This window comes from Paecilomyces variotii (genome assembly GCF_004022145.1).
Source record: "Paecilomyces variotii strain CBS 101075 chromosome Unknown C8Q69scaffold_11, whole genome shotgun sequence".
NCBI classification, from domain to species: domain Eukaryota; kingdom Fungi; phylum Ascomycota; class Eurotiomycetes; order Eurotiales; family Thermoascaceae; genus Paecilomyces; species Paecilomyces variotii.
The window spans coordinates 501731-524453 of NW_021167150.1; the positions used below are offsets into that span (position 1 = coordinate 501731).

Genomic DNA, 22723 nt, shown 5'->3' on the forward strand with positions numbered 1-22723 from the left:
ATGAATACCGTATGTCCGTTTCATTTCGAAATATGTCAATTTTCATGATTTTGCAGTTGGGCTGAGATACCCTTGATGTTATTCACGAGACACATCTGATATTGTTTCCCACTACCTCCAGAAACGGAGGTCTGCCCATAAGTTTAAGATGGATACTTCATCCGTGCCTGGAGATGAGGATGTCTCCGGACATCACTTTGTCAAAGCCGATGAGGTTGACCAGACGGGGACCGACATATCCCCGGTCTCTGACGACCAACTAATGGCCGAGGTGGCTGAAGGTCTCAAAGAAGAAGCTTCCCAAGTACTCAAGGACCAAACAGAGAGCGGGTCTTCACCTGGGAATGTCCAAACGGCACCAGCCTCGCGCCCTGAGTTGCGTCGTGATTCCGCGGCTCCTCCACCTCCGCTGCAGCCACCACCACCGGCACCCGTCCAGCAAAGCAGGGAGGAACGTACAGACTCTCTGAGTCTGGGCCAGTTGAGGCGTATTGTGCAGGAGCTGCCGAAGATTGAACAGCCCGCATATGCTTTCAAATATGCGGACTCTCAGCCGTTCCCAGATGAACTGGACGAGTGGTTTCAATATAGTGAGCCCGACCGAATCATGCTCCTGGGAACAAAAGTGTCTTTCGAGTATAACTGGAAGTCTTTTTGTGCACGCAACTGTTCATCGCCAGGGGAAATCTCCTGGTTATCTGCCAGTCGCGATCTTCGCAAATCTTTCATAAAGCAGATGCTCGATGGCTTTCACAATTCTGATCTATTTGCCCGCATTGAATCTCTGGAGGCCGTCTGCTACGCCATGCTAGGGGTATGGGGACTCACGGCCGGAAGAGTCGCAGATGATTATCCTGAGGAGCCTACTCCCCATGAAGCTGCTGAAACACCGAGAACGAAGTCAATGCAAATCAAATGGGTCGAAGAAAACGTTCTGCTCGTTGAAGAATGCAATGGTATACCTGCTCTATATGAGTACATGAGAAAGGTCTTTGACAAGGATAAGACCTCCACTCTTGGTGTTGATGTCAATGATGTGGACAATGAGAACAGCACATCAGCGTACTTTGCTGCTCAGGAACGTGAGAGCAACCTAGTCCTCACGGCGCTTTATCTTGTCGTTGAGGTAGGTCGCCGGCTAGAAATTTCCAATCCACAGCAGACAACCCTACGAAAAGCCATCGCAGACTTGACACCAAATCTCCTGGTTTTTCTGGTTGAGATTATTTCCCGGTTACGATGGGATGATTCAATGAGTATCCCTCTTACAAGGACAATTCTTCTGTTCTGGAAGTCCTTACTACTTCTCTTTGGCGGCAGCCAGAGCTTGGAGAGAGCGAAAGAAGTCCTAGAACCACCGCTGGACGCAGCGAATGATGGGTCACATTTGCCTTTTCTTACCGCTTCTCCTCTCGACTATCACTCCTTCCGTCAGGAGATTACTTCTAAGTATCCGGCCTATAACCCGCCACCTCCTGTCATCCCCTTTGAGTTGGACAACAATTCTATTCTGCCACCGTTACCACAACATCCAAGCAGGATAGGCTCCTCTAGCAGTCTCTTTTCCGGTGTCGGTCCATCGACCGCAGGTGGAAACGGATCCATCCTGCACCAATCTGTTCATATCGCTACGCCCGCCCCATCCCCTCCACCTTCTCCTGCTGGCCCGGGAGGAAAGGGGGCGAAGAAGCAGAACTACCAAACGAACCAGAATTTTCCATTCATGTATCCTCCTCTGGATGACACTAGTAACAATATTGGTGGAAAAGGCACAAGTGATTTGCAGGATCAATTGGTGGGTAAAAGATGGGAAGGGAGCGATGTGCCCGCCTCAATCATTGAAGCTGGAAAGCTCTTCTCCAGTCACGTGAAAATGACGAGAGCAATGAAACAGCTTTGGGAAGAGCGAGAGCGTTTCATGACATACGATCGTGGTTGGAACGCAGACGATTCTGCCGGATTGCCTGATCCTCAGTTAGAAGACGAACCGGATGAATTCTCGCTGGACCCCCAGGAGAAAAAAGAGAAGGCTACTTCACCTGTTCAGCAATACGTGAGAGAAACGGATGATGAGGACGTGCAGAGGCGGCTTGACGCTGTCGAAACGTTCTACGTTAGTCATTCCCAGGTCATTAAATCTCAACAACGCTGACATGCCTTTAGAAGCAAGCCATGCCCCACTTGCAGTCTGTTGTCATAGTTTTCTTAAAGGTCATTTTGACGAATGTCAGTGCCATGGTGAACCAAGCCAATGGCCAGAACGCGTATGTTCTCCTACCCTATCTGTGATCGGTCACGTGCTAATATGGCAAGCAATGGCTACAGGTTCCCGTCCGGACAGAATGGTCTATCGTCAGAGCTTGACTCTGACGCTGCAATCGAAGAACTCGACAACATTAGACTACGTGAGATCACTGGAAAGGGTGTCTCTGGATCTCTTTTGTTGATGCTGAAGTGGTTCAAAAGATCTCGTAAGTCGTAACAAGTGTTATTACTTCCATGACTCTGACTTGTTATAGACATTCTGAAATTCGAGTACATGACGCAGTTACTGCTCGATTCAAACTATCTACCTCTCATACTGAAGATGTTTGCTCATCAGGATGTGGACCAGGCTGTTGCGCAGCCAAACGACCGAGAAGACCTGAGGTACGTATGCATTATGGGATACTCCGTCTAATATACTAATCGCCAATAGCTTCTTCCACTTCTGCCATGTCCACTCGGATCAGCCACCGGAGCATCCGCCGTCTTCGGATGCTGAGTCTTCTCACAGTGAAGATGAAGCCGTGCCTCCTCCTATTCGCCGCCAACCTGTCTTACAGAGCTTCCAAGGCAGCTCTTCCGTGCGTGGCCCATCTCCGGAGAAGTTTTCTGAGGTTCCAGAGGGTCCTACGCGACCCGAAGTTGACGAACTCGGCTATCCGACGGCACCCCTTCCGAAGGAGCCCATCACGACATACTCGTTCCGTAACTTCTTTTCTTCCATAAACTATCTACATATCATGCAAAAGATCACGAGAGATAAGGCGCACAGGTGCCTACTACTTGTCCAGTACAAATCCAGCACGATTCTCCGCAAAGGGCTAAAGATCCCAGACCCCCATCTTCGCCTTTATACCCTCAAGCTTTTCAAGTCACAGGTCCCATACTGTGGCAGGAAATGGCGCCAGAGCAATATGCGCGTCATCACTGCCATTTATCTCTACTGTCGCCCGGATCTACGAGATGACTGGCTGGCAGGCTCTGATATTGATGCAGAGGTCGAGGATGCGCTACCCCTCGAACAAGCCTTGCGTGGTCTTACGCATTGGTGGCATCTGCGACGATATAAGGATGTTATGGGTGGCGATGAGGGCGCATCTATTATGGATGAGGAAAGAGACTTCTTCGTCCGCGAGCTGGAAGCAATGGGATGGGGCCTTATGGGAGACGAGATGCTCAACAGTATGACAGATGAAGGAAGCATGCCTGGTCCTGGGATCAACGGGACAGAATGGGATGGAGTTCCGTTACAAATGGAAAGCTGGTAAGGCCTCGGCTGTGAATGCCCATCGCGGCGTTCGTATAATTTTCGAATTTTCACCATAATACCTACCGCATGTACAGCGATTCTTCATTCGAGCCTACGTGGAAGTGTGAGCTGGTCTGAATCTTTGATCGTGAAATGTATTATGATGAAGAACTATTGAGACAAGCGGTCTTCCTCTGGCATGGGATGCCTATTCCAACCGAATTATAGAGTTATTTTTGGAACGCTACTGGACGTGATCAGATTTGAGACTAGTACAGTGGTCTAATTGTTACATTTCGTGTTTCTGTCCCTATAGACCTGACCTAAGAGTTCGTCTGTACGCTAGTTAGTCCCGAAGTAAATCTGGAATGGAACGATATCGGGATGCCATTACCAGGGCATCTTGGCCCCAAGGTCGTGGAAAACTTGAGCTCAGTATGCTTTTACTTTCACTTTGCTGGTAGCATTTACTTCAGGAGTATCGCGGATACTTACGACTGCTAATAAATTTTGAGTATCTAACTAACCACAAGTGCAGAAATGAAGAGTAGTATGCAATCCAAGTTTCAATGTATCAATCCAATATACTCCGTATAATGCAATAAGTATCACGACCAACAAACAGATCTATATGCACCAAGACTGACAAAAATGCGTTGATGAAATGCTGGAACCTATCTCTGTGAAAGACGCGACCCGAGAATGTATGGGGGCAATGATGAGTGCAATACCTAGATTCTCGTAATTGAGCGTGTCGGGCATTATAGAAGTCTTTGCTGCCGCCACACTCTGCGCGCAATTAATCCGGCCTCTCCAGCCGTGATCGTAACGTTCTGTTCTAGAAGCCAGGAAATAAGAAATCATTGCAAAATCATCCAATGGAAACAACGACAGTAGCAGCGAAGTATAGTAGCAAGGAAAAGAGAAATAGTCCATCGCCCACATCACTGAGGACGTCCCAACTGTCCACCCGGACTACCAGATCCACCAGGAGACTGCTGCGTCGCTGGCGCTGCTGGATTCTGCATAGTCAGGCGCTGATTCTGCCGACGCGCATTTACAGCATTTCTCAAATTATGCCTAACATGCTCGACCAACGCTCCAAGACCCGTATTCGACGGTGCGTCTGCCCAGTATCCTTCAGCACAAGCTCTCGTTTCGGCATGTTGCAGGAGATCGCACATGCGGTTAAAAGGACGATGGCAGACGCGACAGTCGAATGGATTGTTGAAGGCGATTCGGTTGGAATTTAGGAACTCCACCGTTAGTGTCCGGACGTCTTCGCGAGTTACGCCCTCAGTGCATTTGCCGGATTCGATGTGGCTGAATGTAGAGGAGAGGGTTGGGAAATCGCGGCCGCATAGGATGCAGAGTGCACTGCGTGGACGGTGTGTGGAAATGGCATGCTGGTGGAGAGAGAATTGGTAAGTAGTTAGCTTGACCAACTTATGCATGTAGAGCAATGACTACACTCTATTCTAATGAATAGGAGCAAGAATGAATTGAATAACTCACCCCGTTCAATTCGTGGATATTAACAAAGTACCGATTGCATATACTACACATATAGTGTCTGGAAATATTATGCTGTATAAGACCGGTCTTAGATGGCGCGAACCAGTTGCAGACTTCGCAGTATAAATGGTCGTTTTCGAGATGATCCTGGAGCTGGTTAAAAGTTTCAAAATCCTTCCTAATCTGCGTGCAGAGATGGCATATATTGTGGTCGATTGATTCGTGGAAGTGGCGGTTGATGGCATCTGCCGATGGGAATAGTAGACGGCATCGGCGGCATGGGAACCCGGAAGGCTGGCTGCGGTGCGACGACATTTTATATGGGTCTTGTTTAGGGGCTATTGTTTTCTGCTTGTTCTGAGGTGTATATTGGATCTGAGAAGTGGAAGTAGGTAAATCTGCAACTGATATATAGTAAAATAGGGCAATAATGTAGTAGTGACTTGTCTTGTAGTGAAATAGGTACTATTTGCAATGAGAGCGATGATGATGAGGGAAGAGAACTCCATACTGGATCAGTTGATTTATTTATATCCCATTAAAAATACAGAGGATATGGCAATACTGAAGACGTGAAGAAAATACGCCCCAGCTATGAGGGTATTGAATAAAGAAGATAAAGGAAACAATATACTGCCTTTTTGGACGGGAGATTTCCAATGAAATCGTATAACGAAGCTCTTTGAAAAGTGTATAAACAGATTCGTGATAAAGAAGACATCATAAAGCATCTATAAAGCAAATTGTCGCGGGAAAGATAATTATAGCAACAGAGTTGAATAGAATTGTTACCTAGAAAAGCTTGAAAGATTTGTATACAATGCAGAAAGCCTTTATAGGGCTTCATCATGGAAACTGTGAGCTGTATTTAGGACAGTAACAGTGATTAGAGTGCGGATTTTCACTGCACTATTGAATTAATCCACCCTATTTATTTGTGCAAAAACAAAATCTCGCCAATTAATGTACTACAACAAGGACCAAAATGCTGCACTCTAGATTATGTTTCCTGAAAGCTGATTAGATGAGCGATAAGATGGGGCTATCGATAAGGGTCACGTGATGGTGTTCCCGCAGCAACTTTTTTTCTGCAACACCGAATGGGCATCTCGACTTGTGGCACAACCCATCCATCTACGCCCATCAGATCTCCAGACCCTGTTACGGGTCTCATTGATGCAAGATGTCCTCCGATGAGATTGTCTGGCAGGTCATCAACCAGCAGTTTTGTTCTTTCAAGCTAAAGTAGGTCTTAGAACTTTTTTCCTGCAAATTTCTTTGTCGATGCTAACATGGAATCTGCCGCACAGGACCACGAAAGGACAAAACTTTTGCCGCAATGAGCATAATGTTACTGGTCTCTGTAATCGCCAGTCTTGCCCGCTGGCAAATTCCCGCTATGCGACCGTCCGGTCTGATCCTGAAACCGGCGCAATGTATCTTTACATGAAGACAATCGAACGAGCACACATGCCCAGCAAGTGGTGGGAGCGCATACGACTATCTTCCAACTACGCCAAGGCCCTGGAACAGCTTGATGAGCGACTGATCTACTGGCCGAAGTTCCTGATCCACAAGTGCAAGCAGCGTCTTACCCGACTGACGCAGGTTTCCATCCGCATGAAGAAGCTCGCGAAGGAGGAAGAGCGTCTTGGAGAGAGAATCGTGCCGAAACTTGCCCCTAAGATTCGGAGGAGGGAAGACACGAGAGAGCGAAAGGCCGAAGCAGCTGCTAAGGTCGAGCGTGCCATCGAGCGCGAGCTGATTGAGCGTCTGAGAAGCGGCGCGTACGGCGATCGTCCACTGAACGTCGAAGAGAACATCTGGAAAAAGGTTCTCCGTGGCCTCGAACGTGAGGGTGAGGGCGAGAGAGATGAAGATCTTGATGAGGGTGAGGAGTATGACGAGGAAGAGGAGGGCGTTGGAGAGGTGGAGTATGTCAGTGACCTCGACGAGGATGAGGAGGACCTCGAGGATATTGAAGACTGGATTGGCGGAGACTCTGCGGATTCCAGCGACGACTATGATGAGGAGGAGAGTGATGAGAGCGATGAGGGCAGTGACGACGACAGCGAGGGCAGCGAGGCTCGGAAACCTGCCCCTGGCTCCAAGCGGAAGCGTGCTGCTCCTCCGCCCAAGCCAAGAAAGAAGGGTGCCCGGATCGAGATCGAGTACGAGACGGAGGGTCCCGCAAGAGACAGTGTTCTCGCATAATATTTTCATTTTCTGTGACAGCCTCGAAAAAGTACTTGCATGGCGTTTTGTGGATATCGGTTTTCGCGAGAGCTTAATTGAGTCAGGATCGGGCAGTCCCATACCCAGTCATTGCCGACTTGATAGTGATTCAAATAGATCTGTTTCAAAAGTCCGTATACCTACAAATGGGGTTTAAAATGTGATATCCCTTGTATAATTTTAGAGATCCCTATAGACATAGACTTGCAGATGCAAGCTTCATCACCTTTTCCATCTAAACCGCGCGGAGCCAACTCGCTTCGATGTGCACCACATTTAACTAGAATGGTACGTTCAAGTTTGGAATCGTCCAATCGAATAACTACCGCTTGGTTCTTTCTAACTTCGCCCACTCAGTACCGGTTCCACACTTCCGGTACTACACTATGTATACAGAGACAGCGCATTCATCGATACTTGGCGGTTAATTATCCCCTCCCCTCTTAAAAGACCAACCTTCGCAAGTCAATTAACCACAAAGTCCATCTATCGCAGTCAGAGACGAGAGAGGTAAGCTCCCATGTACTCGTTCTCCTCCATCCCCCAGAGTGAGATGCTATTTTCTCACCTTGACACTTCTGTTGACTGTGTGATTATAAGAATCTTCTGTGGCTGGATAGGTATTTCTTCGAATAATATATTAACCGAGTTTGCATCTTTTTATTTAAATAATTAGGGTTAGGAAGGGTATCTCATTAAGTACTGAGAGCTGGGGCATTGGAATTAGATAACCCCTTGACAGGGGAGAGGTTGTAAGAAGGAAACAAACTATATTGCTCGACTGATTAATCGCTGAGTGGAAAGACATCCTGTTTCCCGGTTATGTGAGACGTGAGAGCCGATAGTATTTGTTCGCACAGTAGACTTTGCTGATGAAAGCTGTATTCGAGGGTTGGGTTGCAAGAATCGCCGCAGTTGTGAAGTATATCTCTATTGTTGACAGAGTCGTAACTCGCAAATCGCCCACTCGAGAAATAGTCGATTGCGGAGCTTGTAACGTTACGCCTAATCCTTGTTACTATTTCTTGTAGATAGCAGAATTGACATCCTTTTCTACATCGCTCGTGTCTCATAGTGTTTATTTTTGACAGAATACTATATATCCCTAACATGCCACATTCACATATACATAATTTCATCATATATCCATTCATTCAACAGCAACAAAGTCCTTCAGCGACTTCTGTAAAGCCTCCTTGTTACGTGGGATAAATCGAGCCCGATATCTTTTCGGCATGGCTACCAGCGCCGTTGGGTCATCCATTCCAGTGACTGGGTTGTAGTCAACATCGTCAAACTTGTCAATCTTGAAAGAGTTGAGCAGACGCATGAAAATAAGGTAAAGTTCTCGGTTGGCGAGGAGGGAGCCAGCACACATCCGGTAGCCCAGTCCGTACGTGAACATGGGTGCGTCGGGGTGCTGGAGCCAACGCTCTGGTCGAAACTCGTCGGGGTCTTCCCACACTTCATCATCTGCGTACATGTCAGCGTTGTGAGGGGATTTCTGGCTGAGAAGCATAGTTACGTACCCATATTGCATGCCCAGGCATTGAGGAAAACGACCGTGCCCTTTGGAATGCGGACGCCATTGTAGACGATGTCTTTGACAGAGGCGCGAGGAAGAGCAAGACGAAGAACAGTATAGTATCGGAGACACTCGCGAGCAAGTGCGACGATGTATTCGCATTTCTGATCATCCAGGGGATCACAAAGAGGAGCATCATTGCCGTAGTGCTCCTTGATCGCCTTCAAGGCCCTATCTTGGATATCCGGGCGCTGCGCCAGCATTGCAATACTCCAGGCCATCAAAGTCGTGAGAGTATCCAGTCCTCCAGATAACATAGTAAGACTTATCGAGATGAGTTCCTCCTTGTTGAGCTTAGCTTCTTTGTCTAGGATGACGTTCGCTTGGATGCAGGGCTTGTGTGTTCCGTTGGCGATGCGCTCGTCGAGTCCGTCGTTAAGGTCTTTCAGATATACATCTCGACGATTGCGCATCTCTCGTGCTTTAGCAGATCCGAAATTGAACGGGTTCAGACGAAGAAGTGGCACGTAATCCTGAAGGTTCCCCGTTGTGCTGCGGAAGCGACTAATGTGTTCCTCGACATGCGTGATTTCGTGGAAAAGATCATTCTTTTGAGAGTCCATCCGAATGCCCCAGTTCAGGGTAAGCGCAAGACTGAGAGAAAGGCGCTGAATCATCGGCATGGGGTCGATAGGGACTTCACCTGCCTTTCCATAGTCAAGTAGTTCCTCGCAAAAGGTCTTGGTCTCAATGTCGAGGTGAGGGACATAGGTCTGCACTGCTGGTCTGTTCAGAGCAGAAGCAGCGCCTTTTCTCCGCCTCTTGAGAGATTCACTGTAGGGAGACGTGCCAATAGTCGTTCCAGAAGTGTTTGACACAACCTATTTTTATCAGTTCAAGCGCTCATGTGATTCTGCATGTGCGGATTCCGTACCTTGTGGAAAGTATAGAATTCCGGCCTCGAACTCAGAGCCTGCGCGTTTTGACCGAAAATGACTCTGGCTGCCTCTGCCGTATTAACAACGACAATGGGAATATTTCCTAGCTGAATCTGATACACCCCGCCATATTTCTTCGCCCACCTACGGTACTGCTCAGCGGCATTTGTCCGGATCTGATGCAGATTGCCAATAAGGGGCAGTCCTTTGGGGCCATTCAGATTAGGAAGGCGGGCTTTGCTGCGAACGACCTCATTTGCGATCACATAGAGGAGAGGAACCCATAAGAGTCCGATTAGACTGTATTGGATAGCATTATCGAGTAAAGTGTCTTTCACGACGAGGAAAAGGTTCACGATCGCCATCTTTATTAGTATCGTGGATAAACTAGGTAGAGATGCTGCATGAACGATCGGAACGAGAACGAGGAAAGGGAGAAATCTCAGGCTCTTGACAGCATCCCCAGATTACTCAGACTTCAACCGCACATTCTCTCCACAAGAAGCCTTTTATAACTGGGGTGATATAAGTGTGTTGGATATGGGGTAAGACCGAGCGCGGCACGCTGAATTCCGCACTTCGTGGGGATGATCCGGGGATGTGACCGGCCAAGGCAAAGAATATGGGGAAGTCCTGTCGGGCTATTCTATCCTGTGGTTACAAACTTTTTTTTGGTGCATTGCTGTAGGAGCGTAACTGAGTACGCTTTGCAGATGGAAGTAACGCCTATCAGCATTGTAGAATGTCAAGTTAGGATAACAATCTTAGATCTCATGGCCGCGCGACAAATCAAACGATAACTCAGATTTATTAGGAAACATACTGCATCCTGTATGAATGTGTGTGCTTTCACTTATAGCGTTTCTTCTGCGCATAGATGTTTCTCACTGATGATATCGAGTTTCTCCTGACATGCCTCAACTGAGAATGCTCTCAGGCAGGCTTGTCAAAAATCGCATCAGCCTTACGTTCAGTACTATTCCATCAAGACTTCGAATTATTATAGCTACCACTGGTCACTTAATTCCTAGGCAAGCTCTGTGATCAAAGTCGATACCTAAATAGATGGTATTTACCAGTTTAGGCTAGCCGAAAACGGCAGGGCGGGGTTCCGCGCGGGGGCGGAAGTGCGGCGAATTTCCGCGCGGAGTTCCCCAGCATCCCGGGGCGCTTTCTTTCCTCGATTCCGCACTTCGATGTTTGAAGAAAAGATAAATATGAAAGACACAGTAATCGCTCCATTCATTGACAGGGATACTATATCGAAAATTTATTAGAGATTTGGATTCATCTGTCTTTATGGCCAGTTGCTTCCCCACAGAAATAGGGCACAATGATGTCTAGAAAGATGCATTCAGAGGATCAATCGTAAACCAGTTTTTCAAGGAGAGAAGAAATAATAGGGGAAGAGAGTGAATTGTACTATATTGCATAGTAAGGCTATCCTTAAATACCGGGAGCTGCCTGCTTAAGGACATATCCAGTAACCCATGTCGCAAACGCAGGATTAAATGCAGTGGTGATAAACCATGTCTGCGTTGCGAGAAATATAACCTAGATCAAAGCATCCTTGAGGGACGTCCTTCCAACGGTGTTAAGAAGGCCCTTGAAGAGCACCAGTTGCATATCGTTCGTCTAAGAATCTTACAGGTGAATAATCCCCGGCGGCTGGTAGCCGCACTTCGTGGGCCCGACAAGTTCAGTTATAACTTCAATATGGCCGATAATGAATAATGCCCTTCAGACAATGGGGATACGGCCCCACGAACCAGACGGTGAGCCGATCCAGCCATTGCCATTCCAGATCGCTGACCATCGCCGTACAGCCCCATCATGGAATATAGATCCAATCATTGTCACCTGGGATGAACGAGGCGTATAGCTGGAAGCGTACAAGGAGGAACGTTGTCTGGTCTGTCTGTTCATCCCAGTAGAGAAATCCGTCACCTAGTACCGTCCATATTCGAGAGTGCGACAACAAGTCAGCCTTCTCGAGGCCAGTGGTCAATATTGAGATGCGGATAAAGAATTCTTCTGTACACTTCGGGTACGGACGGGGCTCGCCTTGTCACCAATATGGCCAAGGATACTGATGGCTTTTGCCAGTCGACCAAAAAGGAGAACCGTTCATTTTGACATATACCATCAGGGTACTTGTGATAGTCACATCAAGTAAGTCAATCGGTGCTGATATTATTTTACCTAGTGAACTCCTTATGAGACCTTCTCTACTGCGCATTTCGCAAGGTAAAGTCTAGTCTATACAAGAAAAAGTGGCGCGAGAATTTCGCCGAAGATCTGCCGGTGGACCATCATCATCTACGGAGCAGACAACACCGGCCATTTTCACCAGGATTTCTCCGACGATGCTCCATGGCGATCACCAAGGGAAAAGGACGGACCAACAGTGAACAGTACTCCGTATGATGAACCGGTTATTTCTATTATTTTATCAGCATCCCGTTTCACGTATGTTGAACAGCTCCTGTCAAGCCAGACACCGAAAGAGTCTCGGGAGGTCCCGTGGCTGCCATTTCTCCAACTCCCGGGATCGGAAGACTGGCCTGGCCGATCTAGAAGATCCCGATGGTTTACTTCACAATACGCACAAGTTGGGCCGGATACTTTGTTCTCTGAAGGACCAAGCACGGTCCGTCTCGCGGTTCCGCAAGATGCTTCTGCTGAGGGGCAGCATTCCCCCATCTTCCAGCACGGACCGGTCGAAGGTCTGGAGAAACAAGGATAACGGAGACAATTCGGCACAAGAACCCTTTACAAGAGCGCTATGGCACGGGACGTTAGGCCAACACAGGAGAAACTGTTACTACCGGCCATCGAGCTCGGATTCGTAACTGGTGGAGCGTCCCGAGAAGGGATCCGCCGTTGGTCGAGCTTTGACGCCGGGCATTTTGGCTCGACTGGAGTCTCCACGGGGAAGCAAAAAATCTTGTGGAGGCCCGGCATTTCTGTGGAGGACCTGGGGTTGCACGCTCGCTCAATTCGGTCAACTTCCGTCACGAACACCATGAGTTATGACAGTCATCTTCTCCCCCATTATTATGGTTGATGGGCTTGTTTTGACGGATTGTTATGAGGAATGTACTGTACATTACCTACTCTAGAGTCTACGGCAAGCCGGGAAGATTCCAGAAGTCTATGTGCGATGGCTTCGATTGAAGCTTTCTTGGATGCCGCCAAGATTGATCTGCACGGTTCTCTTTCACATCAGCTAACGGAAATCAAAATCCGTGAATACTGCTAAATCTTCCAATACAGGCTTCGAGCCGGCGGTGTTACCACATGTGGCTGGATGGACCCTTTTCATTACACACGCGATGCCTATCCCCGGCCCCTTGGCGGACTAGTACATAGTCTGATGCCCATCAGCCTAAAGGCGTCACTGGTATTATCTACAGACAGAGATCGTGTTAGCTGCATCCCGCATTGCTCAGTTCCACTTGCATTCTAGTGCCGACATTATCACTGGTCGTTTACACTTCCCCGACCAGGTGATCCTCAGACCCCGCGGCACGATCGAGCGTCTTTTTCTGATCGCCCTCTTCAGAGGCACATTGCTATATTATGTGACCCCTCCCTCTGTCCGGCGCTCTGGAAGTCCGCGGCACCTGATTCTTGTTCAATTCATTTCTCCCAGTTCGACTGGACCCCAATAAATAACCTGACTTTACAATTGCCTTCCAGGCAGGATCATAGATCACCATTGGCTGGATCTATTGTTTGCGCTGTCACTTGTGCTCAGCATGGCAGATCCCGCCCCCAACCCAAACAGCCTCGAAGCCCACATGGAGAGCAAAGGAAACGCCATGGAGCTGGACGATATCCATGACCTTCCCTTGAAGGATGAAGCAGCTGTCAATGAGGCGGCCATGGACGCTGAACTCGCGCAACTGGAGCAACAGTTGCAGGGCCACAGGCGATCCAGGTTGCAGTTTGACTTCTCGCCGAGATTCTTCTCTTGGATGCTGGTGTTTTTCGCATCCATGGGAGGTCTACTCTCGGGTCTCGATCAGTCGCTCATCAGTGGTGCCAACCTATATTTGCCGAAAGATTTGCATCTCTCGGACTCGAGAGCCAGTTTGGTCAATTCTGGCATGCCGCTTGGTGCAGTTTTGGGCGCATTGATTCTGTCGCCTGCGAATGAGTATCTCGGTCGTCGAATGGCCATTATCGTCTCCGTCATCCTCTACACAATTGGTGCAGCATTAGAGGCTGGCGCTATCGACTTTGGCATGATATTTGCTGGCCGCTTCATTCTAGGTACCGGCGTTGGCCTTGAAGGGGGCACTGTGCCTGTCTACGTCGCAGAATGTGTGGACAGCAAAAAGCGCGGAGGCTTGGTATCTCTCTACCAGATGAACATTGCTCTGGGAGAAGTATTCGGCTATGTGGTCGCAGCCATATTTGTCAACGTGGAGGGCAATTGGCGATATATCCTCGGATCCTCTCTAGTGTTCTCAACCATACTCTTCGTCGGCATGATCTTCCTCCCTGAAAGCCCCCGATATCTGATGCACAAGGGAAAGACAGTCGAAGCCTATGGTGTCTGGAAACGCATTCGAGGCTTCTCTACCCTCGAATCCAAAGAGGAATTTCTCGGCATGATCCAGGCTGTCGGCTCTGAGAACCAACAACACGTGACCAAGAACAGATATGCCTGGATGGACTTCTTTACTGAACCTCGCGCACGAAGAGCTATTATTTATGCGAATCTGATGACCTCAATCGGCCAACTCACGGGCATAAATGCAGTTATGTATTATATGAGTGTTCTGATGTCGAAGATCGGATTCAGTGACAAAGACTCCGTCTTCATGTCTCTAGTTGGTGGAGGGGCCCTACTATTGGGAACTATCCCGGCTGTCCTATTTATGGACAGTCCGAGATTCGGAAGACGCTACTGGGCCAACCTTATGCTTCCAGGGTTCTTCATTGGTCTGGTCCTTGTCGGCGTTGGCTACCAGATTCCCATCGAAACACACCCTGCGGCAGCTGAAGGCATTTACTTAACTGGACTGATCCTGTACATGGGCTTCTTTGGCTGCTACGCATGTCTCACATGGGTCATTCCGGCAGAGGTATTTCCAACATATCTACGCAGTTATGGCATGACCACTTGCGATGCCAACTTGTTTCTCTGTTCGTTCATCGTGACATATAACTTCACGGCCATGATGAACTCGATGACGCGGATTGGTCTCACGCTTGGCTTTTACGGAGGTATTGCTGTGCTTGCCTGGTTCTATCAGATCCTCTTCATGCCAGAAACCAAGAACAAGACCCTTGAGGAGATCGACGAACTCTTCTCGAAGCCTACATCTGTGATTGTGAAGCAGAACATCAAAGGGACTGTGGAGGTGATGAGAGACCTTGCGGCATTTCGCTGGAAGAGAGTCTTCTTGCCTTCCTAAGCAGATACGAAACATTTTACGTTCTCATGTTTGGTGAATTGTTCTAGCTCCTCTCAACCCCAAACATGTCCTGGCCATGGGCAATACTCACGGTTATCATGAGATATTGAAACAGCTCAATATTTATCGATGTGTTAGATAATTACGAAGGAATGTAAATCATGAATCGGAATTGTTATGAGTCATCACAAAACTAGAGAAGCTCATCAGCGCTACCACGACCCAGGAGGGCCTCAGCATATCAAGCAAATATATGACGTACTCTGCGCTCTCCAATTGTAGAAATGCTTCTTGCGCTTGGGGATGTCCGGTGCGTTTGTTTTCTTTCCCGAAATCAGTGAGGCTATTCTACTATTCTCGATGTTCAAGCGTTTAGGCTATGTATACACAGAATTTCGAAATAGAACTAATTGTTAAATGATATTGATGAATTTGTTTGCTATAGTAGATATGTCTCCTTCTAACAGTTAATATCTTAATTAGGTATAGTGTCAGTCGTATAGATCTTGTGACTTCTTGTATCGGCGCACCCCCCGTTCGTATCAGGTCCCTGACATGATAGAATCCGCGAGATCCTCTCTGGATCTGGATTCATTGTCTCATTAAGAGGTAAATATGAAGGTCAACTGCCTCTACCTAGATACAGAGTCCAGCTAGCAACTTACCAGGACGATGGTTGAGGTTTGAAAAGATCGTTATAGAAAGACGGTGACTGCTGGTGAGGATTCGAGCAGCGATCATGGTGGGAGAGCTGTGGCCAGAGTCAGGCGGTGTTCAGGGCTGCAGGAGGTGGTCCTGAAGACACTCCCGGAGTACGGCAATCTCATGGTATCCGGGGTCCGCTCGAGTATAGAAGGACCTGAACCGACAGATGATGCTCTGTGAGATCAAACGCAGCTCACCACTTCTTCACAATCCTCTCCAGAGACTGGATTGTCTCGCGGGGACCTCCACAGCACATGTCACTCCTCAAAATTGAAAAGACAGAAGGGCCAACGACTACGACTACGAGACGCTAGATCGAAAGGATGCTTTCGGGATCTACGTGGAATCTGAATCCAAATACTCTATCTAGTGGCTCTCTCGCAACCAACCTAAAACAGACCGAGTGTCTATCGCCTGCCGTCGCCACCAACCCACCATACCATGAACAATCCTGGTCATGCAAGGCTCTGCGTTGAACCGCCCTTCGCGCAATAATTATGAATCGGCGCTGCTCTCTATCACGCGCTCCGCTGCTAACTTGGTCGCACAGTAACAATCTCTAGGCAGCCGATAGTTAACAGGTATCGAGTCGTCTTATCTGTGACTAAGGGGCTCACCCGCACTTGTTGCGCTCGTACCTTCACCCGCGCTTGAAAATATTTAAACAACATACCTATCCTTTGAATAGTCCGCTCATGAAAGATTTCACCACTTCCCTCTTATGGGCTGAGTGCAGCATGCTTTTGCAATTCCTCACCATCCGCCGCAATCCTGATGGATCGAATTGCGATATTAGAAAGGTTGCTTCTAGAAGAGCAGCGCCGACGCGAAGAAGCCGAGGGCCGGGCTTTGGATGAACAACATCGCCGTGAAGAAGCCGAAGAAGTCGCGAAAGCATCGCGGCCACAAACCCTCAAGGCGTACCTCGAGGCCTGTCACGCACTCAGTCTTGCCATCAAGGTCGTCACTGCTCGTTCTCTGACTACACAAGGCGACACAACTAGTCCGACTGGTCGAGTTTACCCACGACGACTCATACCTTGGGATGAATTCCCGACAAGGCAGGAAGAAATCTGGGACAAGCTGTCGGAACCCTCATTCATCGACCAACACCAATTTCCTTCCCAACATCAACTAGACTATGTGCAGTCCTTGATTGGGCCCATCAGCAGCGAGCATGGGCTCCGACACTTCGAGCGCGACACCGTTGAAAATGCAGTACAGAAGTTGGTTGATGCGGTATACGAAAACCCGCTCCTACGAAACAGCCTCGACCTGCGCGGGACCGTGACGTTCGAGAGCCACACAAATCTCGGCCAAAGCGAGAACATCTCGGAGTCCTTAGGACACATGTCCCTCACCGACAACGATCTCGGGGGCGCACCGCCCGCCCCGACAACACCTGCACGCAGGGCACCTCGTAAGACGAAGGGCAAGGGCAATCGCGCAGATCAATTCTACATATATAGGATGTCAGATGGCGCAAGCGTTCCAACGATGGCTATTGAGTACAAAGCGCCACACAAGCTGAGCCAGGACGAGGTTGTTACTGGCCTGGCCTCCGAGATCCATCCGGAACGAGACGTGATCAATAGGGACGGTGAGGGCTTTCAGTTTGCGTCCAGGGCGCTCGCCACCGCCGTAGTCACCCAGCTCTTCTCCTACATGATCGGCAAAGGCATCCAGTACGGATATATCTGCACAGGGCAAGTCTTCATCTTTCTCTACATCCCTGACGATCCTGCCACCGTTTACTACCACGTTTGCGTGCCTAATCTGGACGTTCTCGACGACGACGAGAACAGACTTCATCGCACGGCCGTCGCACAGGTCTTTGCTTTCATCCTTCAGGCACTCCGTGCGGCACCGCCACCATTATCATGGCACGACGCCGCCGATGGGCTTGATACCTGGGTTGTGGAGTACGATGATGTGCTGAGCAAGATTCCCGAAACAGTACGTAAAGGCAAGGAACCTCGCGCTTCTCCTTATAAACCTCAGCGCTGGAAGGGCTTCAAACGGTCACCAATTCAAACCCGCTCGCGTTGCACGACATCTGATGCCCAACCCATTCGCCGAGGCGATAGTGGTGACGACGACGACGACGACGACGAAGTGACTGGACCCCCTTCACCGACCCCGTGTCGATTGAGTCGTTCCGGCAAGAAGGCAAGCGCGTCAACAACTTCGGGCGGGAGACGAGGGCGAGGTGATAGAAGGGGGCGGCAGGGCGAGAGCACGCAGGGAAGAATACAGGATAGGCCGTACTGCAGTCATCAATGCCTCCTAGGGTTGGCACACGGTGGTCCGATGGACAAGAACTGCCCAAATATTCATAGTCACGGGCCAAGGCACATTGGCCGAACGAAGTTCCTGCACCTTCTTCGCGAGCAGCTAGCCGTAGACCGCGGCCACGATGCGGATTCTATGCCGCTCTCTTTGTCAGGGTCGGTCGGATCACTCTTCAAAGTGAGACTGTCCGCTTTCGGATATACCCTCGTCGCCAAGGGCGTGGAGACGGACCACGTTGCCCGCTTGCGACATGAGGAGAAAGTGTATGATCAACTCCGGATTATCCAGGGAAAGTATGTTCCTGTCTGCCTCGGTATGATAGATCTGGTGCTACCATACTATTTTGATGGTGGTGTGTTCGAGCACTTCCTATTACTGAGCTGGGCTGGGAGGCCTTTGCCGTGGTGCGTTGGCGACGTCAAGGCACCTGTTATCCCTGGAATTACAACAGGCTACAACGAGTTACACCGTCTGCGAGTTCTCCATAACGACGCTGAAGCACGCAACATCCTCTACGACGGAAGTCCAATGATAGTGGATTTTGAGAGGGCAAAAATCTGCTGCCGTCAGCCTCTGGGCCTGACAAGCCCGAACGGGCAGAGTCGGAAGAGGAAGCAGGGCAAATCGGGAGATCGAGGAGCAGACGAATTTGCGAGAGAGCTAGAATCCATTGTGGAAAGCGTTTCGGCATGCATTGCACGCAACTCCAATGCGTCTGCGCCACGGCCTTAACCTGATTCTTGGCAAGAGTGGGTGGATTTGCTCCTGGGGATTGAGGTAAGTCAAAGTTTCCGTCTGTCCTTCAGGCTCCAGGGGAGGGTGACAGCGGCGTTGGCGGGAAGCACGAATCCAGCCATCTGGATGTGCATCTGCTACCGATCAAGAGATTGTTCGGCGTCTTCGAGGGAGACTGCAAGCTTAGGGAGGCTTACCAACCTCAGAGAAAGCAGAAGAGATGCCACAGTGGCTGCCCCCGCCGCCGAAACGAGGACACCTTGAACGACCCTTGTGACCAGAACCGGCGGAGGATATCGCTTTCCCTCATTATCATGAGTAAAGACCGTATCGTATGTAGGAATTGGTACCTCATACAAAATGGTGTTCTAGGATCGGAGAAACATCCGTACTAGATCGATAGATGAAATCCTTATGCTTCTGGCCACGATCATGGACTTCATTCGGGATGATTTGGATGACTAGATGACTAGCGAATGCTTTTATCATTTGCTCAAATTGCTTTTTAGGGTTATATTTTACATGATAATAATATATTTTATCTAATAATAAGAACAAGAATAGCTAATTATTCCATAGATTAGCACGTCCTAATATCCTAGAGTCCAGCAAGCAACTTAGCAGTACCAGCTAGAGAGAGGTTCACGACAAGACTGCGCCATTTAGGTTGGGATATTTTCTACGATATATTGTTATTCTAAAAATAATAAATATATAGATTGGTGCTCTAGTTTACTAGATCCGAAATGGTAAAGCCCCACTGGTCGGGGCAATTACGCAATTTAGGTACTGAGAAACGGACCGATGGAAATATCAACGTCGAACCTCTTTCAACTCAATCAATTGAGATTGCAGACTATCATACAACCATTCGAGATGGCAGCGATCCTTCCCCGTGCCGGCCTTCGTGCTCTGCGAGCCCTGCCCCGAGCTACTCCTGTAGCTACAGGATCGTTCGCATCCACGCTTCCCCGCACTCAGCGGCCTCTTGCCCAGCCCATCACTCGCCGGTTCCTGGCGACTGGTATCCCAGAGCAGCCTCGTCTGCGCCTTGGATCTACTGGTATGCTTCAATCTCTCATTTTGATTCTAGCCGAGAATCCCTCTCGTTGCTAACGTTTGCGATGCAGCTCCCAACTTCAAGGCCCTGACTACCCATGGAGAGATCGACTTCCACGAGTTTATCGGCAACGACTGGGCCATCCTCTTCTCCCACCCGGCCGATTTCACCCCGGTATGCACGACGGAGCTGGGCGCATTCTCCAGACTCAAGCCTGAGTTCGACAAGAGAGGTGTCAAGATGATCGGACTGGTGAGTTTGTACCCGGATGGTCCGGGTTAACTGTCTATCACCACTAACTCCTCCATCATAGAGTGCCAACGACCTCAGCTCCCACGGCGATTGGGTCAAGGACATCAACGAGGTTGCCAACACCAACGTCGAGTTCCCCATCATCGCCGATGCTGACCGCAAAGTCGCCTTCCTGTATGACATGGTCGACCAGCGCGACCTTGACAACATCGCCGAGAAGGGCATTCCCTTCACTATCCGTTCCGTCTTCATCATCGACCCGGCCAAGAAGATCCGTCTGATGATGCTGTATCCGGCCTCGACTGGCCGCAACTCTACAGAGGTGCTGAGAGTGATCGATGCCCTCCAGGCCGCTGACAAGAAGGGCATTGCTACTCCGATTGACTGGAACGTCGGTGAGGATGTCATCGTCCCGCCATCAGTCTCCACGGAGGACGCGAAGAAGAAGTTCGGTGAGGTGCGGGAGGTGAAGCCCTACCTGCGCTACACCAAGTTCTAAACGGCGTCTGCCTGTATAGTATGATTGTATGATAGATCATAACAGTAATGGAATACAACTGCCCTCTGTGGTTCATGATAGGCGTCGACACTGGTTCTTCGCGTATACAAGTTCCCTGGCCCTGGATTACATTCTTCATGACCGTCGAGATAACCCGAATCTGTGTTTAAATTAGAGCTTGTTGGTGCTATAAACAGCAAATTAGTATCGCGGTATCCACAGTTAAGTACCGGACGAACGAGCACTGCAGCATTTCCGATCTGCAAGATGACCACTCGAGAAACTTAGACTAAGCCACTTCAAAGTGAACTGAAGGAACTGTCTTGCTCATAATCCAGTTGAACAGACCAGGGCTCTTTAGATAAGTGCTACAGGTCGGCCAAGGTCCTTTCTAAGTCCCCTTGTCGGCTGATCGTTGAAGGCTCAAAGGAATCATCTGATATTGTTGGACGAGCTTTAAATAGACACTGCTAGTCAATTTCCCCCAAATCAGAAGGTTAAAAAGGTAAGTGTCTGGCATTGCCATGTCGTATGTGGCTGTGGCCGATAGCGATCAGCTGCATCCCGACCAAGCCTTTCTTTACTTAGACGGTGGCGGTGGATCATCCAACGATTTCCCTGGGCGACGATCCCCGACTTCTCTGCTGCAACGCGACTCCTGCCCCTTCAGTTTCAGAAAGAAGAACCCAATACAACATTAATTGAGCAGCTGGTTCTTCCAGCTGCTCTCACCAATCTTCTTGACAGAGCCAGTTCTCACAATACCGGCGCATTCTCGATCACCCCGCGCTCCCTTATCGTCTCCCCCCTTGGGAACCTCACCGTCACGACAAACCCCAAACTTGTTGAGATTGCAAGCGGTGCAAGGCCCGACACGATACCATGACTTCCTACTTTGCGTCTTTAACATCGTCGAGCGCCATCTCGAACCTCGGCACTCGTTTCAACTCTCTCCGTCGCGCCATCAGCTCCGGCGACGAGGTCGACGACACCGAGAATGAAGACTGCTCCCACATCTCGAATGTCCTGCGCGCATATTACATTGAGAAAGGACGTCCATTCCCCGGATGGTTGCCACCAGATCCCAAGGCTCCAGCTGCCCCTCAACCTCGGATGGTCGCGACACAGGCAGCTCTACAACAAGGCGGTTACGGACAGGCACAAGGACGAGGAGCGGGCTTGAGTGACCTGTGGGGAGACTCGACGGCATCGCAACCACCACCACAACAGCAGACGTTAAGTCTTCGTCGTGGACGTTCACAGGCTCCCGCTGGAACACACTCGCTCTCTACATCCCCGAGTCCTGGATCGCGACCATCAACAGCAACTCCTCCACCACCGATGGGGGCCCGACCCCTCCCAAGTCAACGCGGGGCTTCATACCAAAGCACACAGTCTGCACCACAAGGCCGTCTTGGACTCGACCGTGCTGGCTCGGGAGGAAGCTCTGCCTCGGACAGACTACGCGCACGGCTACAAGGATCTTTTGGAGGAAGCTCACCGAGTCCACCGCCAGCTCAGTCTCCTGGAAGCGCTCCGATGGGCTCCAGTCGATGGGGGTCTACAGACTCTGCAGCATCTGATAGCGGTTACGGATCCAATCCATACGCTGGTGGAAGCGCCGGAAGTGGAGCAGGATCGCGCAGACCAGTCGGCCTACCTTCAGGACCCAAACTGCGTGGTCCGCGATAAAGGATTCCAAGGCGGTCCCTGTCTCTCTTCATGGATTCACTGCTCGAGGATCGCTGGTAGATGGCTCTGGCATATTGCATTTGTGATCCGGTTGCATTAGTGATTCCCCAGTCTGTTGTTGTATAAGAGCATTGGCCTAAGCACTACATCTCGCAAGGCGTTTGGTATTATCTGTTGCATCCATTTCAATCAGTCGTCAAGTATAGACCTGCACTGTACATACGCATTAATAATGATTAGGACAATCTTGAGAGCCTCATTTCTGTGACTATACTATCAATAAGTAGCGATCGTAGTAGAGCCAATCCACATCGTCCGAAATTAGTCTCTAC

General features: G+C 49.5%; 8 protein-coding genes across 8 annotated transcripts; 6 read left to right on the forward strand and 2 right to left on the reverse strand.

The window, feature by feature from the left end:
• Positions 1-148: 148 nt before the first annotated feature.
• C8Q69DRAFT_407002 (transmembrane hyphal anastomosis protein Ham2/Far11) lies at positions 149-3533 on the forward strand (the record flags this gene model as incomplete). Its single annotated transcript, XM_028628139.1, has 5 exons — positions 149-2113; positions 2164-2264; positions 2314-2471; positions 2520-2649; positions 2699-3533. The coding sequence occupies 5 exons, from the start codon at positions 149-151 to the stop codon at positions 3531-3533; spliced, it is 3189 nt and encodes a 1062-aa protein (XP_028482605.1).
• A 623-nt stretch (positions 3534-4156) lies between these two features.
• C8Q69DRAFT_513981 (hypothetical protein) lies at positions 4157-5344 on the reverse strand (the record flags this gene model as incomplete). Its single annotated transcript, XM_028633330.1, has 2 exons — positions 4157-4920; positions 5030-5344. The coding sequence occupies 2 exons, from the start codon at positions 5342-5344 to the stop codon at positions 4459-4461; spliced, it is 777 nt and encodes a 258-aa protein (XP_028482606.1). The 3' UTR covers positions 4157-4458.
• An 805-nt stretch (positions 5345-6149) lies between these two features.
• C8Q69DRAFT_493169 (ribosomal L28e protein family-domain-containing protein) lies at positions 6150-7427 on the forward strand. Its single transcript, XM_028632182.1, has 2 exons — positions 6150-6274; positions 6340-7427. Exons 1-2 carry the CDS (start codon positions 6213-6215, stop codon positions 7241-7243), a joined length of 966 nt encoding a protein of 321 aa, XP_028482607.1. The 5' UTR covers positions 6150-6212; the 3' UTR covers positions 7244-7427.
• Positions 7428-8317: 890 nt separating this feature from the next.
• Positions 8318-10317, reverse strand: C8Q69DRAFT_76294 (cytochrome P450). Its single transcript, XM_028634010.1, has 3 exons — positions 9724-10317; positions 8794-9670; positions 8318-8737 (listed from the first exon to the last, which is right to left on the reverse strand). The coding sequence occupies exons 1-3, from the start codon at positions 10090-10092 to the stop codon at positions 8415-8417; spliced, it is 1569 nt and encodes a 522-aa protein (XP_028482608.1). The 5' UTR covers positions 10093-10317; the 3' UTR covers positions 8318-8414.
• A 2921-nt stretch (positions 10318-13238) lies between these two features.
• Positions 13239-15596, forward strand: C8Q69DRAFT_76302 (general substrate transporter). Its single transcript, XM_028634011.1, has one exon. The coding sequence runs from the start codon at positions 13489-13491 to the stop codon at positions 15154-15156; it is 1668 nt and encodes a 555-aa protein (XP_028482609.1). The 5' UTR covers positions 13239-13488; the 3' UTR covers positions 15157-15596.
• A 1039-nt stretch (positions 15597-16635) lies between these two features.
• Positions 16636-18885, forward strand: C8Q69DRAFT_509546 (hypothetical protein; the record flags this gene model as incomplete). The annotated part of the gene is made up of 1 exon (XM_028633101.1): positions 16636-18885. The coding sequence occupies one exon, from the start codon at positions 16636-16638 to the stop codon at positions 18883-18885; it is 2250 nt and encodes a 749-aa protein (XP_028482610.1).
• A 794-nt stretch (positions 18886-19679) lies between these two features.
• C8Q69DRAFT_476903 (putative AhpC/TSA family thioredoxin peroxidase) lies at positions 19680-21147 on the forward strand. Its single transcript, XM_028631293.1, has 3 exons — positions 19680-19951; positions 20019-20200; positions 20262-21147. The coding sequence occupies exons 1-3, from the start codon at positions 19693-19695 to the stop codon at positions 20697-20699; spliced, it is 879 nt and encodes a 292-aa protein (XP_028482611.1). The 5' UTR covers positions 19680-19692; the 3' UTR covers positions 20700-21147.
• Positions 21148-22660, forward strand: C8Q69DRAFT_476904 (hypothetical protein). The gene has a single exon (XM_028631294.1). It carries the CDS (start codon positions 21582-21584, stop codon positions 22389-22391), a length of 810 nt encoding a protein of 269 aa, XP_028482612.1. The 5' UTR covers positions 21148-21581; the 3' UTR covers positions 22392-22660.
• Positions 22661-22723: the final 63 nt, after the last annotated feature.